General features: G+C 39.2%; 1 protein-coding gene across 1 annotated transcript; it reads right to left on the bottom strand.

Annotated features, from left to right (window-relative positions):
* Positions 1–229: 229 nt before the first annotated feature.
* Positions 230–17,771, bottom strand: Msr-110. Its single transcript, XM_043433983.1, has 9 exons — positions 17,388–17,771; positions 9,144–9,374; positions 3,653–3,883; positions 3,378–3,553; positions 2,787–3,066; positions 2,082–2,543; positions 1,475–1,705; positions 1,187–1,391; positions 230–1,075 (listed from the first exon to the last, which is right to left on the bottom strand). Exons 1-9 carry the CDS (start codon positions 17,502–17,504, stop codon positions 981–983), a joined length of 2,028 nt encoding a protein of 675 aa, XP_043289918.1. The 5' UTR covers positions 17,505–17,771; the 3' UTR covers positions 230–980.
* Between the last annotated feature and the right edge of the window lie 1,014 nt (positions 17,772–18,785).

Genomic DNA, 18,785 nt, shown 5'->3' with positions numbered 1-18,785 from the left:
ACGCGGGCAGCATATTTTTGGAAGTCCAAAAAACATTGACATCTTTTTTTGGCTATCTTTAGGTTGTTAATCGAATACCAAATTGCTACTGGGACCTCCGTGACAAACCGAACGTAGTGGGAACATAAATTTGTATAAGAGCCTGTCTCGTGACGAATTTGATAAATTACTTGCACGATTTCTTACTCGATAATGGTAGGAAAATAATTTCAATGAATTTTTCTCAAAGTTTGGACAAACCAACCAATATCAATAATTTTATTAACGTCTGGACAGAAACAATATACAGATACAATATTCTCATTTAGTGGGGAATAAAAAGGCACTAGTACTTAGTGAATAAAAAATTGACGTTGCAGGTATAGAGTAGCCGGTAGCTCAACGCGGTGCAAGCGTTTTTGCGGATTGTAATAAAAAATGTTAATAAGATATAACTTAGATATTTTTTTTTCGTATTAAAAAATCGGAAAATATCACTCGTCGAATTTTGGTACGGGAATTTTTTTAACATATGTAAGATTGGGGCTTATCAGCCGTTAGTAAAATTCAGTATCACTTGTATCCATTTTTCGGGCTTATTTACTTGTAATTGCATCATGTTTGATTTTTTTCTTTCATACATGTACACGATAAAGCAGACGCAATTCGGGTATCGCTCAAACAATGATAGCAGAGTGCAAGCACGGAAAATTATATTTTTTTGTCTACAATATCGCCACAAGGCTGCAAAATCCGGATACGAAGAAATCTTAGCCACATCTATTAATTATATTACCACATATATTTTTATTCGTTAAAAAAATATTCCATTTTTGAGATACCATTAGTTTCTGTGTGTGTGTGTGTGTGTGTGTTTTTTTCTCTCCATTTTATACAATTTTTCCTTGGTCTTGTAGAACACCCCATTGATTTTATTCTCGAAATTCACGATGCTTTTCTTGCATGTCTTTCGGGAAGAGCTGAGCAGTGCGCTTCACTTCCTAGCACGCGCACTGGCATGCGCAACGACGAACACGCTTTTCACGAGGATGCGCGAAGGGTTCAGGAACTGAGCGTACCGATCGAGGCTGGACAACTGAAATGTTGAAAGTCCTCTCTCATTTTGTGTAACTAAATATTTGTCCACTGATAATCGATAAATTGGGGGAATGGAAAGTGCGAATGAATATTCCCAGCAAGTACTTACAGTGAGGACGATTAGCCTCGTCCTGCATTTCTTCATGGTGGACCTGGGGCTCTTGTGGTAAATGACCTTGCGGCTCCTGCTCATGCCCAGATTCTTCCTCGGATTCCTGATTATCCGACACCTGAACTTGAGCTCCGACCGGAACTTCGAGAGGTCTCAAGGGCACTGCGAATCGCGATTCCGGAAATTCACGTCTCTCCATTATCTGAAAGGCCATTTTCGTTTTATTACATTTCGATCGTAATCATTTTAAAAATATTCTTGTACGACAGCAATAAAATATCGAACCTGGTGAATGATATTCATAACGTTAGCTGGAATGGGGAATTTTCTCTCGGTCGTTTCGCCCTGGACCTGCTTGTTTTGCTGCTGCTGATCCTCGGAATCCTGGGCACCTTGTGCTGCTTGCCCTTCGATGTTTCCGTGCTCCAGAAGATTTCTTATTTCAATGGGCAGCGCGAACGGATCGACTGGGAAGGGCCGTATACTCTCCGGGAAAGGTTTGAACTCTTGTACCTGCTACGAGTGTTTTAAAAAGCAGCGTTAAACGACATTTTCCTCAAATTTGGTGGTTTTTGGTATTTGAGGGTACTCGAAAGTGAGTTTTTACCGTTAGAATCACACGACGCTGAAGTTTGCAACGTTGGAGTTCAACGAAATGAACGAAAAAAATATTTATGATTCATTATTTTTTTATTTCACGAATTATTGTTGTGGCTTGAAATATGACGAATTGGAAATTCGGCAGGGAACAAAATTGGAGATTTATTGGAATTATTTGAGAATTTTTTTAGACCATTTCGTTGGACTCCAACGTTGGAAACTTCAGCGTCATAGAATCACGACGCTCGGTGGTGCGAGAGAAAAATGTCTGCAGAATGTTCTGTACGCTTACCTCTCGGCGAGCGCCCTCTGGGACAGGCATTTGAACGGATTTTGATTCCCCAGTAATGTGTTGAATGATATTATTGATTTCCAACGGGACCTGTTGTATAATCCGTCTAAGTTCAATGGGCATTCCTCGGAATGGGAAATTCAATCTATCAGGAACCTCCGAAGACTCGTCCATTTGTTTAGCTTCGACTCGCTGAATGTTGATTCGTGGTTGGACATGCTGCTGTTGTGATTCCTGCCCTGGCTGTGGCTGTGCCAGGGGAACTCGTTGTCCCATCACTCCGTGGGCTTCTTGATTTTGGGGATTCGTCATGAGTGGGCGGCTCGGTTGGGCGAACATTACTGGGATGTTTTGCTGCTGTTCTTCCCGACTGTATTGCTCCTGTTCTACAGGGGGTCTCATCACGTGCATCGAAGCCACCGACATCTGACGGAAGTCCCCAGGATTTTGATGCATTTCCATCTGCACAGTCCCATTAAATTCGAGGTTATGCTTCCAGTCTTTGTTTGCACTGCAAACTCGTCTGTAGTATTGTCTCTATCGCGTCTGATTTATTCGCATTGTTCAAACTACTGCGGAGTACATTTTTTCTTTCTTTTCATTATCGCGAAGTTCGACACCTAAAAATACTCTTCGAACCGAACCGTTTTGTTTTTTGTTGCCAGAGATCCGAAAAACAGTCGACTGCGTCACCGCAATACTCACCGGAAGTGGCCTCGTTATGTGGGATTGAGGTGCTACACGCGGGGGCGGTCCCATCTCCACGGAAATCTGAGGCATATTCCGTAATTCAGGAGGAAGAATAGCATTCAGGAATGGATTCATTCCTCTCGCATCAACCGGCATCGGTACGCGTTGAGATTCCGGTACTTGGAATTGGTTATGAACTTGGTAACTGTTGTACGCTTTGTCCTGGGATTGGAGGGGGATTTGAACGGTGCCCAAGGGAACGATGATCGGGGTGAGTACTTCTTGTTCCTGTTGTCTGGAAATCAATCGAAAACAATACTTTTTATTTCAGGTTGGGCAATGATGATCGAATTTGCACGCCCTTTGACTCGTGAAAATTCAAAATTTCTGCGCGCATTATCCCGTGCAGGGTTGGTGACCTCGATGAGGCAGGATTGCTGGTGGTTTCGAAAAATGTCTCATGACGAATGTTTCAAATTTTTGCGAACGCCGTTGCGCGCCACGGAGGATTCTCGTCGAGCAAAATGTGGCGTTTCAACTTATTCGTCATGACGATAAAGAATGGCGATTTTTTTTAAAGCTGTGCAACTCGGAAAAAATACTTACTCTTGGCGAGGATCTCCGGATTCGCAAAGAATAGCAACGTGTTCACCACGAAGCCTCTGCATGCGTTGACGTTCGGTGGTCTTCGCTTCAGCGTCGTCCTCTCCATCCATGACTTCGTCGGATCTGTGACGCTCGACGACGCAGGACACGACGCTGCGTGCCTGTTGTAACAAGTTCTGAAAACGACGAATCGAATCGGGTTACAAGCGTATTTATACGCAGGCAAAATCCATTGCGGAATTAATGATTCGTGAGATCGAAGTGAAAGCTCTAACCCCTGCGAGATCGTCGAGGTCTAATTGAAGAGGAAGTTTTATGTGAACCGGTGGAAACTCCGAATCATCGTAATCTTCGTCCGACTCGTTCTGGTCACCGTTGTCACTGTCCGACTTGGATTTATCGTTCTCATCGGTAGTTGTTTTAATGTCCTTCGTGTCAGCTCGAACCTCGTCTTTGTTCGAGGATTCGGAGAGGCTCTGCAGCTGTTCCTTCGCGATTTCGCGATCCTGGAATTAATATTTGTTTATTAATGTCATGCGTAATTTTCCCTGTGTATTTTCTTCCACAACGTCACTTGCGTAGGTCTGAAAATGGTACTTTTAATCTCGATTCACATCGTATTGGCCCCAGGAATCGTTTTTAACTTGGCCGTCCAGCTTTTCGCGATCCTACCCACCATAGACAGCTTGATTTTACACTTTTTTTACGAGAACGTAAGAGTTTTGCATTCCCGGAATCCCCTCTGACAAAAAATACGATTCCCGATGGGCCGGGCTTAACGGAAGGAGGAATAGCTGCTGCAAATAAAGAAACAGAGACGCGATGATTTCGCACGATCGAACAGTCAACTCCATCTCGCATCGGTGCACCGTAATAGCAATTAATTTTCAGGACGTGCCGTACTCGGCTGCATTCGATTTCCATCGTTTGTAAAAGCGCGCTCGGTGAGAGTCCGTAGCTTCAGTTCGTGCACTATAATCTTGCGAGCGCATCAAAAGTGCACTTTCTCTCGAAGACCTATAACCAAGCTAGTAACTACGTTAGAGAGGGCGAGTCGCGTCGTGTATTGAATGACTGAGGAAATCATGTCTTTCGTACGCAACAAGTGGGTCGCTTTTTCTCAATGGCATTGTCATTTTGCGTCGATAAATCAAACCTTTTCCGGTACGTTCCACCTCTCACTAATAAGTCTAATAACTCTATCGCCCTTTTGTCCTTTCGCGCAGTCCAGCATCGACCTTTATTCGAGTGGACCAACGCTCCTTCAAACTTCCAACGAATTTATCGTCGAGCACAATGATCCCTCTATAAATATTATAATCTCATACATGAATGGAGAAATTTTTGTCCAGCTGTCATTGTTGAAGCTTGGAAAATAATCACTCGTGCTGTGTAATTGTGGAAGGATTTATTTTCTACTCTGCCCTACAATTATTCTTTTTCTAATCTCATAATTCAATCGCAGCGGATTATGCCCTTGAAACCTGTCGAAATCTTCGAATTTTTTGTGGAGACGGATAATTTTGGATTGCAGTTTCTTTAAAGGTATAAACCATTAAACATTGGATTCGGTATCGAGTCAATGAATCAAATTTCTCGATTGAAAAATGAGTTTTTTTTAAAATGTTTACTACTTTTGAAGAAATGCTTTGAAGAAAAATCTACTACGAAACGCGCATGTGCGCAAGGTTTTTTATTGAAAAAACAAGTTTTCAAGCGAGTCGATGATTTTTTTGAATTTCAAAAGAAATTTAATTTTTTAAGGATTTTTCAGTGCGTTGTAACAAGGCTTCATATCGAATGGGATAACAAACAAATCTCAGCACTAATGCACGCATTGTCCAGCTTCGAGGTGTTGACGCGGAAGAAAAAATATTACACAAAATCGCAGAAGGTGAAAGGCGAAGCCAGGTCATGTTAGCTTGGAAGAGCGCGTGAATACTTTCCTTTCACTTTATTGCAAATGAAGACCGAAGACTCGGCCCAGTTGCGTTAGAATTTCCATACAGTCCCAAACTTTGTTGTTATATTTGTGCGATGTACGCTCTTTGAATTGAGTATTTATTAGGGAGTACTAAAAAATACGTTACTACATTATGATTGGGAGATGCTACACTTAATTTTTTCTTTCGATGTGCACGTATCGATTATGATCTCATTGGAAAGTCTTGCTTCCGACACAGAAACTTACACAGCTGGACTCTTTTGTATTCGCCTTTTATTTGTCATGTTGCAACATCATTTTTTTTTTATCCTCCGGAAGTTAAAACATATTTTACTCTACATATTTATGGTGTTTACGAAATCGGTCTTGAAACTATAGCTACAAACGACTTCCGGTCACAAAATAGATACTTGAAATAAGACTGCCTTGGCTTTGTTTTGAGAATATTTGAATTTTTAAAATTCTATTTGATATTGTAGAAAAGGCATGTTTGGTGGATTGAAAAGTCCCGATTTAGTCACAGTTCTCGAGAAATTTTAAGCCCGTTTCTTTCGAATGTATCTACCAGAAAAAGGAAATCTGACAACGACGATTCCAACGAAATGATGTAAAATAACCAGCCAATAATTCCAGTAATTCTCCCATTTCGTTCCCTGCCCAATTTGCTATTCGTAGTTTTCCAAGCTGCACCGATACTTTGTGAAATAAATAATTGGTGAATTGCAAATGTTTTTTTCCCTCATTTCGTCGGACTCCAACGTTGCAAACTTCAGCTTCGTCTCTACTCGCAGCCGGTTGAGCCAAACGTTCAGTCCATCGCAGGCTTATCAACTTGTGTTTCGATCATGAAAATTCTGACATTTCAATTGCTTTCATTCGCTCATTGTCATGTTAATCAATTGATCATTTTCTTAACTCATTCATTTACTACTTCGTCACTCGATTTAATATCCCGTCGACTTATTGGGCGATGCGTTAATTGATTAAATGTATTTTCACGAAGATATTTACTGTTTTATTAGTTTATGTCGAGCTGTGCACAAGTATACCACGAGCGACCTGCGACAACTTTCTACTTCCCACTTGAGTGGCTACCATTATTGTACAGCCTGGCACAAATGGTACGCCAGTACCGCGTTCACGACGGAGAGAGAAAAAAATCACAACGTACACTTTATTTCAAATATCATCTTTTCTATAAAATACGAAGAGAGAGAGAGAGAGAGACACGAGCATTCGTTCTTCGGTCATTATACGCAGTGATTGCAAAGTAAACGAGCGCGATGCTACACATACAGACTTTTACAATAATGTACTTTGAACGTGTGTGCACGAGTGTGCGTGTCGGACGATATACCGATTCGCGGTGAAGGGAGTTTCGCTGACAATTGGAAAGTTCGGCGCTGCGGCTAACAAAAAGTTTCGTTTCGGCGAAACTCGCGCCGTGTATTTATGAATGACACCTTCGCACTTTCGTACTAACAATCTGTACGTGACGTTTTGAATTTTCGATTCTGACAAAACGTCTCACAAAATATCGTAGTGCCACTTTTCAGAGAGGTTTTTTAGGGTGCAGGAAAAAACAAACGTTTCGCAGCATCACTCTTACGATTATATGAAATTTCTGACCAAGTCGCGATATTTCAAAAAGTCTGACCTGTAATCAACCTCGCTATAAGAATACAAACAGGTTCGTTTGTGAGCAAATTTTATTCGGAAATCGATACTTTCGATTTTTTTATAGACTATTTTTATTTGATCATAAACGAATTTTTATAAATTAATTTAGTAATTGTCAAACGTTGTCGAACCATTGATACACTATGAAGAACGCAAGTTGCTTATGCAATTTTGAGCATCATGTAAAGCAGTGAAAAAAAAGAATTGCATTTTGGAAAAATGAGATCTCGATTCTGACATTTTGATAATAATCGTCCCCTTTAATCGACGAATACTTTTTTCTCAATTTAGAAACTACAGTAATGACAAAAGAGTAGAAAAAATTCGTTTTCTAGGTTGAGAAAAGCCCAGTAGATTTAATCGATCGCTCGCATAAAGGATTACCATGCACGAGGTTCGAACGTGAGCTTTTTTTCAAGTACGTGAAATCGTCCCCAGGTACCATCATTGCGTTCGATAATGCTCATCTTTCTCGTCATGTACCTAATGATGACAGTCGGGAGAGCTGGTAGCTAACTGTACAGTTAATCGCAAAAGAGAAAATCCTTTCGACAGCATTGCCCCTTCGTCTCCCCCTCTCTTTTGCTCTCTCACTTGAACTTTTTCTCCCACTCTCAAGTCTAATGGGTTAGACACAACGGAGCAGCCCACTTTTAGCGTTTATACGTATCTGCTTTCTCACTAAATGTTGCTTACTGTGCGCAGCACATCCATATAAATGCATGCTAATAACAAAGTCAATAACAAATATATAAAAAGACAAGAATAATGAGACTTCACTAATAGTCCGTGGAACTCGATCCATTAAGTTTTCAAAACGCCCACTGGAACAGATGTTTTTCCATTCGATTAACTGTAATGATGTTCCAAATTGTAAAATGAAAGAACGTTTATGTAATTACAGGCAGAGCTCAATTGATCACTCAATCTTTTTCAAGCTGCTAGTACCAGAGTGAAAAAATCGATTGTGCGAATGATCGATTGATCTCATTCTTTTATTCAATGATAAAATCATTTTTTTATACATGAAGGACTGAATACGAATCGATTGTTCTGCGAGAACTGAAAAGCCTTTTTTTGACGTTTCAAACTCTCCTATTGATTCCGAGTCCCCCACATTACTTTCAAACAATTCGCTCATCGTAAAGATCACACGTATAATTCATCTTATTATTTATGGCGAATAAATGGTACGATTCGGTACTCGAAGCCGCAGCTGGTCACGTCGCGAACATGCATTATTCGATCCATAATGAATCCTTTTCCACTGAACACACTCAAAAATAAACCCATTGAAATAGCATCTTCAATTGAGCTTCTCTACAAAAAAACCCGAAAGTTTTGTCAATTTTTGTTCATTTTCGAACGTGTCCAATCGGACGAAAACGTCGAGTCATTTTTTTCCGATACCGACCTTCAAAAGAGACAATCCCCTTCGGACGATGTAACCGTGTGAAACTAAATTTACTTTAGACTGAATAAACTCAAAGTTTCCTGCACGAGGGTACAAGAATGCTTGGAAAGAGGTTTTATCCCGGAGCGTGAAATGCTGACTTCGAGCAGTCTTATTAAATCCTGCTTCGCTATTTCCTGCTGCTGCACAAACTACGCGAACATTGTCGACGCATTGAATGCTCTTTCAAGCGAATCGTAATTCCCAGATACTTTTATTTCGATAGTGAATAACGGAAAAATAATGAGCGATTATTTTTTCTTTGACGCCTTTTTTTGCTGCTTCAAATGACCTTCTACGACTTTACCAAATACACACTACACTCGATTTTTCTTCCACCCGGAAAATGTATCTTTCTAGAAAAACTGGTATGTCTAATCATCCATATATGAAACGAGTAGATTTTCTCTTCCTAACCGCACAGCCAATCATAGAAAGGAAGTATGTCAGTAGTCATCGGGGTACCTTTCCGACTTTGCTATACCGTATTTCCGGTATTTGCGTTACGTCGCTGTAGAAAGTAAGATTGACTTACGGGGAGGTTACGTCAATTAGCTCCTTAGAAAGAGAAGCGTCATACAAACATTTTACAAAAGCCAATTTGGGAATAAAAATAGTTTCGATGGCTTCTCACACGGTTGTACTAATGGCGACACTGAAATGGTCATTGAAAAACGTTTTTTCCTACCTGGACCAGTGCTTCCGGTTGCAAATGTTTGAGAGCTTCGGTCTGGAGTTTCTGGAGGCTCATTTGAGCTTGCATCGCGGCTATGTTTTCAGGGGTGCAAGAAGCCCGTGCTTGTAGCCAAGCAGAAGCCAAGATGAAACTTCCGATAATGACGGAAATCGCTATCATCATCGTAGCGATTATCCTTGTTATTTGCACGGCTACGCTTTTCATCGGTGGTCTCGTATACGCCTAGAAATCATGAAAAACAATAAATTTCAATGTTCTTGAGAGCACGAAGAGACTTAAACACGAGTTAAACAAAACGCCGGAAAAATGCGCTTTTCAAAACATTGATAAGTCGTTAATCACTTTCACCAAACCAGAATCACTTTAAAATTGTTCAGTAAATATTGCACAAATGGGAATCGAGGTTTGCGAGATCAATTATCGAGAATAGTCCTTCAATTACGTGACCTCAGAACCTCGTGATACCGAATTTGAATTTTACGTACTGGTAACCGTTCCTCTGTCTTGTCTATCAATTCGCGGTTTTGACAAAAATCTCTAAACAATTTTATCGTGTAATTTCATCGTTCGTCGGTAGACTGGAATAAGTGGCGACGTTTAGTTTTTGTTGTTGTAACTGTTCTTCAACATTTTCTATCGTTCGTCACTAAATTTGATTTTTTCTTCCTGACAGTAAAGCTCGCAAACCAATCCTCAACTAATACTCTCTAATTAATATGTCAACCAACGCGTGATTGATTGCAAAATGATTATTTTGGAGTATGATTTTTGCGATTGAAATATTTATTTTGTTGTTGAAATGAAAAAAATCAATCGATAGACTTAAATATTAAACCGGCTATGAATATCTTGATGAGAGAAGAATTTTAAATGGTCGTCTTGGTCCATATGTTTAATATCGCATCACCGAGGTTGAGCTTATAGGTGACTGGACCTGTTTACCTTCCCCCACGCCATACCCCTTATTACTGGCTTATGCGGTTGGCTGCCACTTATTAATTAATTCCTTATATCAACATCGTATCGTAAAAAGGAGCAAGATAGAGATTTTACTCGTCAGGATTTTTCGATCTATTTATTTCGTGTAGACTTTGGACATGCTTCTGTAGAGTTTAATATGGATTAAGGTAGATCATGGGATCGTATTTTATGGGTGTCTAAATTGGATCGATTTTTATTTCCTGTTTAAAGATGTTATCACTCTAGATTAATGTCAGAGTTATTAATTCGAAATTGTAAATAAATTTTTTCAACTTATTTTTTATGGGGAATGAAATTGCAAGCCATTAATTGAACGGGGATCCATTACTGACTGAACCCAAAGTTTCATTCGTCCCTGGCTAAAATACTAGTTTTTATGCTAAATAATAGTTTTTTATGCTAAAATCGCTTTGGAGAGCGCAAAAGAGAAACACAGAGGGAAATGGATCAAGAAAATAGTGTTAAAAAAAAGACAGAAGGCTGTGCCAGGAATGGGCCAAGCCAAGAAGAAACAAAATGCCGAAATAAGCAAATGTGAGGCTGCGAGTGCTCATTTTACCTTTTTACTATACTAGTAAGACAATCGTCTCGAATTTTTTCCCAGATTTTCATTATATGCTTCATTGTTATTGTGTACTTTTTCATAAACTTCGTAAGAAGCGTTCATTCTTTATATGGAAAGATAAACGATTTTTTCGCATAGTCCCTATAACCCTGTGTATTTTTGTTCATATTTAAACACATTTATCTCAATAACCAATACGACGAACCCTTGAAAATATGCGTGTCAGTCGACTGGCCATTTAAATCTGTGTAAATTTCAAGACTTTCTTAAGAAAATCGTTTCGTGTATGAACTACATTAAAAAAGACAAACGAAACAACTTCTTTTTCCACACATTGTAGATTGTAACATTATTTTATCGTGTTGTTTTCAACGGAAGAGTAATTTCTCGAATTCAAGAATTCAAGACCCATATACGTTTGTGCCTATAATCGTTTTCAAGAATGCGATTGATGTTTTCATTATGAAAAGAGAAAATTGTGCAATTGATTGCTAAATCTCAACGTTGGCTACGTTCACAGGAAAATATCGCGGCGTACTCCGCAACTAGCTTTGCGAACAGTGCCGCACAATTAGAAACTTTTCAAGTCTCTGTGCTTATATACATTCGTGCCAGCTTCACGCTTGGTACCCAACAGAGTCGAGGTTTTTAGTCGTACAATCCGCGACGCTATCCTCAACAGCCGAAGCGCGTATCACGTGCCAAATTCCCACTGTTTTCCAATACTATTTAATCAATCATTTTCATCCGAATTTTGAGCACCATCGATAAATTGTTTTCTTTTAATTTGCCTAAAATTAATTAAACTGTTGTCAACTCATTGAAATTTCGATCGTCCCCAACATTTTTGCACGTTTTGTGCACATTTACTCGATATTTATGTGCTAATAGCGCGTCTTGTTTTTTAAGAAAAAGTCCCTGGATGATGATGGAAAAAGTATTTTATAAAAACTGACCATAAATGCGATTCACGGTATTTTCCGCTTACTCAAACCTTTTCACATTATTTCAGCGTCGAAAACGTTTAAAGAATGTATAGAGTTTCGATAAACGTTCACGGAAGAAATTAAGTCTACTGATATAATGTTTAGAGAAAAATGAGAAAACGTGAATTAGCATTTTTCTTTTCTCTTAAAGAGTCTTTTTTACGAGGATAGTAAATTGGAAATAACAGCAGTTACACTTGCCAAGAGCAGCGATGTGTACGCAATAAAATGATGAAGCAGCAACGCACAATCTTCTAATTTGCATGCTTTTTCTTTCGCTCGGGTAATTTTATGTTTCATGTTGGTTGTTTAATAACTTTTTTTAATTATGGCTAAATGAATGTTTATTCCATCCTTTTTTCCTCATATTTGCGACAATTTCCATGGGCATTCCAAATTTTTTCCTCTCATCTAGCAACGCATCGTTAGAGGCAATCGAATAACAACTATTCTCTGATATTTTAAATATTTCTTTTGCTCAATGATCTTGCAAGTCAATTGAAACGCATCGACGCTGAGTTGTACGTAACTTTTCAATTGGGTTTTTCGCAGTCTGGTACATGAAAAAAAAAATCTTGCATTGTCACAGGACGCATTGATTATCTCAGGTGTCGTACTTCAAATCGTGATGCAGGAGAGAAAAAGTGAGAAGTATAATCCACGATAATTCGAACTATTGTTTTGCACAGTTAGTGGAATTAGAGAAGTGAAGAAAAACGTAAGAGCGCACGCGGGAAACAAGCTTTCTGCATATTTGTAACGATTATTTACAGGAGAGGTTCGCTTAATTGTGTAACAGCCGAGGAAAATTAGTTGCTAATTTCTCATTCGTCTAGCTACGACAACTTCTTTTAACTACAAAGAAATTATCGTTAAGGCGAGCTGGCCAGTCGCCATGCAGGCAGGAGAAAAATTGAGAAAAGGTACACACAAGAATTTTCTCACCGCGTGCTAAATTATCACCTGCACTGGCACAGAGTTTTTAACTTTCGAAATTGCTTACTATTCTTGAGGAAAAAAAATATTGGGGCTCAGCTCACTTTTCATGAAGTATACACATTCCATTATTTTTTATTTAAAGATAACTTGGTCCATCTACAAATGTGTCTGAACCCAAAGACAAATAATTGACCTCGGCTGCTCTATGTGCTTTCGAAGAATGACAATCCGATTATTTCAAATGATCGTTATCGAACCTCTGATTACGTAAGCTTCTATAGAATCATTTTTCTCCCCATAAATCCGAGCGCTGAGTCAGTTTTGTGCGTGCGAACACACATCGGTAAATTACCAGTTTGTCGGCTGAATTTTTACAAGGGAATAATTTGCTAGCTCCAACGAATACCATGCAAAAAGTCGTTTTCTGAGTCACCGCGACCGTGTCTCCAAATACGCTCTGGCTGTACGAGACTCATTATTTTAAGCTGAAACCTCGTCAGAGCCTGAAGAAATGAGAGTTCATCATTAAGATTATCGCTGTTCTTCAGACTGCGGTACACAAACATCCAAATGACAAAAAATAGCGACATAAAATCATGTTTACGCGACAAATTTCCCAGACTCTGCGTGATGTTTGATAGAACCATTAATTTCCGAGTTCCTTGAGCATTTTCACGTGCCTTCGTTTCAATAAGACTTTTTTCTGGCATAGCTTCGAACTCTACAAACTCTGCTGCTCTACTGCGATGCTCGGAGAAGCGACGCATGCGGCCTGAAAACAGTGAACGGGAAACCCGTGACCTTTGATCCTTGGGAAGATAACTCACGAGTATCGCATTATGGCCGCTGCGGAAGGCTAGCGAAATTCAAACGATGTTATTCTGAAAATAATCACTCGAAGAAGGTCATTTTGATAGAATGAATTTCATATGGGATTTCCAAATGATCAACGTGAATTGGAATCGCTTGGAGAAATTGGAGGATCGATCATCTTTACTGAAGCCCCGTGCCGCGTTTCTCCTTCTCCGTGCCGGTCGCGCGCACTCGTTTATAGTTTATTGCCTCTTCATCGATCTCCACCGTTCTTTCGTTCCTCCGTTTATTTTAATTTTTTTTCATTTCTCTACAGACTCACTATAATACAAAGAAATGGCGAGATCGCAGGAAGCTGCGATCTCGCCATTCGTAATGACCTCGATGTACGCTGTACGCAATGTGTACGAGGAAGGCTCGGGTGAGAGGCCTTGCTGAGCCGAACGCTGAGAGAGCGAGAAATAGTAGGCCATCCACAAACACACTCGTGCAGCGAACACACGTCGATATACGTACAGGGACTCACATCTTTACTGGCACGTTGGTGCGGAGGAGAACGGCCGGTGATGTACCTTCTCGTCACAACAGAACGGACAACGAAAATAAATCTGACGCTGTTGCCATGCGGAATTATGCTCGACTAATGTGTTCGCGGATGGCGGGTTTGTTGTTTAAAAATTTCCAAAGCATACCGGGCCAATTGTTTGCCACGCTCAGCTTTTTTGTACTCGCTGTATCAACGGGAAAATCTCGAACTCTCTTCGCGTCAATCTTCGTTCGATCGGTCGACCTCTTTTCGTTCTTTTAGTTCATTGTGGTCTCATTGTCAATCGAACGGTAAACTCGATTCTCAAAAAATATTCAACGTTGGTAGATCCGAACGAGATGTTATCGACTTTGGGATTTTTCATTTTTGTCAAATCATTTTGCCAGAGCAGTAAAGTATACGAATGAAAACTTTCGTCGTCGTTTATTCCAGTAAAAATTTTACTTTTTCTCATTTTACATTGCAATTCGTACGAATCGCTCGCTTAATGCTGCGAGAATATAAAATTGAAATAATCGTCGTTGCAATATAACTGAGACTCCTTAAAATGCAGACGTTGCAACCACTTTCGTGAAGCACTGTGCGTACTCGAGCTGAAACTGCATCGATATTCATGCTCAATTTTTTGTGTTTGTCAATAATACTTTGCTTATTCAGAAATATAAAAACGACGCCCAGTATTGTCTAAAGTTTTTCTCATGCGACATTAAAATGCTGTGGACCCCTCGGCATTCGAAGAACGAACGACCGTTACGATCCCATGAATATGTTAATCGCTTATCACTGCCTTTCAATTCCATTCATACCGCATAGAAAAGTGTTTTTTGTGCAGTATAGAAAAACCAGATTCCGTTATTATCCCCTCATGTGACACGGTCCGATAAATTAATGGCCCGAGAAATACTCCTCATGTGATGTGGGAACGGAAGATGAAAGAGAAAACGTATTCGAAATGTGATATATGTTCACGTTGTAAAAAGCGATGATGAAAAGAACAAATCTCTTAAAAAATAATTGAAAGTGAAGAAAAAGAAAATATCAAGAGAAGTGACAGTTTTGTTCACGAACCTCGAAGAACGAAGTCTTTTAAGAAAGTATTGTAATTCGTTTGAAATGAAATTTGAAAATACATAGATAAATATCAAGCTTCCAAGAGTCGAGAATTGATGAGAATTAAAAAAAAGTATTTCCAAGCTAGTTATACTTCGCATCCAGGTGGTGTCAGTGTAAATAATGCAGTCCATATGAACGTACCGATAACCACAGATGATCATTTCGAGTTGAAACAATACATCGCGAGGAAAGAAATACAATGATTTTTATATTGAAAATAGCAACAAATTTTACGAAAAAATGTGTCATATGTCGCTGGTGCATTAGCCTTTTAAGGGCGGGGATTTTTACGTTGAAATCGACCTTTTTTTGCACGAAGTTTGTGCATAACATCGATGAATTTTTCAAGTGGAGTGCCCGACCAAACTAGTCCCCGATATTTCGACCAGACCGTCTTTTAAAAAGCAAAATTTTACATTCAAAGATCGAAATGCCAGGACCTTTCACAAACATTGCACAAACAACATTTTTAATGGATTTTCTTTATAGCAGTTTTTTGTTTGAATAAATTTAAAAAATAAAATTTTAGCACAGGACGAACTATGTTGAAAGTTCGACGATTGACGTCGATGGGAACGGGTTTGGGTGTTGCTCACAAGCTCACGAATCTTGATGATCTTGCGACTATGGATCTATATAAAAATCAAGGTTACCTCATTCATTTTGAGATTGGAGATAAAATTCTGTTCGGTCTGATTTTTCAACAGTCGGGACTCGACAGCATCTTTAATTGTTATTTAATCGATTATCATGCAGTAAATAGTTTACGAACGGGTGTGGATAAGATTATCCCATGCACAGTTCGTTGATAAATAAATCGCCAAACATCACGATCCAAATGACCGCAATTTTCCGAAATTGAATACTCAACCGATAAAACGGCATATCGTTTTACGTGCTGATCATTATCAACGGATGTTTGAACATTCAAACAATCGATTTACTTCTGCGAATACGTGCCACAAGTCATCTAACGTAATCGAACGACCTGTAATCTTTGTCTCATTGTTTTCATTCTTGAAGGAAAATGCAACTAACGAAGTCATGGCCGTTGCTTGATAGCAGGGTTTCATCGTTTGACAATTCAGTTCATTCGGTTCATTATTTTTCAAGTTTTTCAAACTTTTTAACAACGTGCACGTATCAGTCTCAATAACCGATGGGGTTTTGCCGTCAACCTTCGTTTTTCTATTTACTTCATTTTTGAAACTACGTTTTCGAATTATCACAATCGTTTTCTACGCAAAATTGTTAAAACCGAGGCATCAATTAATGATTTCTTTTATCTCGTTTATATGTTTTTGTGGGTTTGTATACGTTTTTTTTAACATGAGGTTTTTGCTGTATTTTGAAAATTAGAAAATCCCCAAACTCATGTTCTTTTATGCCCTTTTATATTTTTCACCTCGGCGACTAAATTTCTGTAAATTTGAATGTGTTTCGTCGCAATCTTTGTAAATTATTTTATTCAGATTTTGATTGACTCGCAATCGGGATAAAATTAATTCGATTAAAATTTCTGAAATAGTAATCGGTGTGTCTGGCTTTCGAAGCAAATTCGAGCTAGCATTATGAGATAGCATTATTTGAATGGTAACAAAAAAAATGATAAAACTTATTTTCTGTCACCAACCATTCAATTTATTCCTCCAATCTTTTTACACTCTTGAAACTGACGAATTCACGAGTTTTAGAACATGAAGCTTTATACTCTGTGTATATGCATTCGAAATTGCAAAACCAGCCATAAGAATATTTGTATAATAAAGCACGAACATAATCAAGAGTTTGTTGTATCTCACTGGATCGTTTTCTGATACATTAGCTGATAAGTCGTCAACAAGAACACGGAATGCTCGAAAACAATTTTTTTTCCTTTCCGAAGAGCACTCCGGCTACCAAGTTTGCTGCTTTCGTTAAATCAATTTCAGTGAATTCATTCGGTAAACTGAATTTTGACTTCTCGAGTCGAACGAAATTCATTATTTATGGGAATATTTTCTCAGAGTTTACACGTTAGAATTTAAATGACAACAATTTTTTACCTCTTTGAACGGCATTTATAATGGTATGAAAATATTAGTGGAAATAATTATAATGCGATATGTTGAAATTCGAGAACTAATGAAGAGCTCCGCGCGAGACTAAACTTTTGAAATACGATTAACAAAGGTAAACAAAACGGGATAAGGTGACGCGAGTTTCTTCATCGTGAAAAATATGAAAATAAGGTATTATTGCTTCTCGATAAAATCGATATTGAAAAAAATGAAATATTTATTTTTTCTCACCGGTGGGGATTCCGAAGCGGAATAGACGTCGCTGGCCGCGTAATGGCTGTGAGGAGGTGGCATTTTTTCCGAGCCCACAGCGACGGTTGCGAGTGAATCGAGCTGATCCTTTTCCATCTGAACCGATTGTTGTTTGGTCTCGCGGTGCGTCAAGATCGAAAATGAATGAAGTTGTTTCCGGCAAACGAGGAATTTTTGTCGTTATCAGGCGTGTAGGAACTGTTGCAACTTAACGTAAAAGTAAACGATAACTTTGACGAGCTGTGGAAAGTTTTTTTAATTCTTCCTTCAAGAAAGAAAAAAAAACTTCCACGATTCTTTAGTGGATGCCCCGTAGTATATTGCTCGGCGATCGAACGAGCAGTGAATGTTACGGGAACGGAGAACTCGGCAGTTGCCGCTAACTCGGACAACCCGAGTGGGGCCCCGTCCTCCCACTAGTGTATCCTTCTCTGCCAAAGGGACCCACTTTCAACGAGTCTCTCGACTCTTCGTCTGCCCCTTTTCTCCTCATTCCTTCGTTCTTCACATATATATTTTCTTATTATCTCCGTGGCTGCTGCGAAAGACGTGAGGTGCAATCTTGCACCGCGAGTAATTCGACTTTCTAAGCATCGGTACAACGCCAGAACGATGTATACTTATCCTTGATTTCTTTCTTCTCCATCCCGTCTATAGCTGCACATAACTGTGACTGACTCGCTCTCTTTCTCTCATTTTCTCTAGCTCTCTTTTTCTTTTATCGCAATTATGTTGTTCAGCGTTGGCGCAACGTATTTATTTAAAATTGTGGGTGCATTGTTATAAATCATTATCACCAATAAAGAATCATCAGGCTCGATGCAATTATTTATCGTTTACAATCTCATAATTCCTCGAGACGAAAAAATTTCGTTGTTAGCATCGCGAACAAGTTTTCTTTCGACGATACAGACGCTGCTGCTTCGAACGTCAATGTTATTCGACGGTATTGTGAAATTTCAAAAGTACGCGTATGCGAAACGTTTCCAAATCTGTGTACGTATATGCGTGTGAGAGCACCGCGTGCGTGTCTCGGTCCACCCAATAAAACTCCAGAATGATGCTTTTACAGGTGCCCCGTGTTTTGAACGGTCGAAATAAAATTCTGGACCTCAAGAAAAAAAACGTCTGGTGGAACGTTCACGCACGTATGCAACAATCTTCGATCCGGCGAAACAATTCTTGCGCCTTGGTGCATGCGTTTGAGAGAAACGATATTCAAATATCGTTTTTTGCTGTGTTTCATGTACACCGTCATTAGATACTAAAAAAAAAACAAATTTTACACTCCATTTGAAAATATGATAAGGATCATGAAATAGCCGATGCTAAATAATGTTATGAACATTGATCTTTTGAAATGGATGCAGTATGAAT

The sequence above is a fragment of the Venturia canescens genome, chromosome 1 (genome assembly GCF_019457755.1).
Source record: "Venturia canescens isolate UGA chromosome 1, ASM1945775v1, whole genome shotgun sequence".
NCBI classification, from domain to species: Eukaryota; Metazoa; Arthropoda; class Insecta; order Hymenoptera; family Ichneumonidae; genus Venturia; species Venturia canescens.
This window is presented reverse-complemented; position numbering and strand designations above follow the sequence as displayed.

Bases quoted from the DNA above. Each gene is read 5' to 3' on its own strand.
- Msr-110 (XM_043433983.1), bottom strand. From the start codon at position 17,504: ATGGAAAAGGATCAGCTCGATTCACTCGCAACCGTCGCTGTGGGCTCG. The intron at 9,375-17,387 runs GTGAGAAAAAAT...CATGATTTCTAG, and splicing joins CCGCTTCGGAATCCCCACCG to GCGTATACGAGACCACCGAT. The intron at 2,544-2,786 runs GTGAGTATTGCG...GGGACTGTGCAG, and splicing joins ACATAACGAGGCCACTTCCG to ATGGAAATGCATCAAAATCC.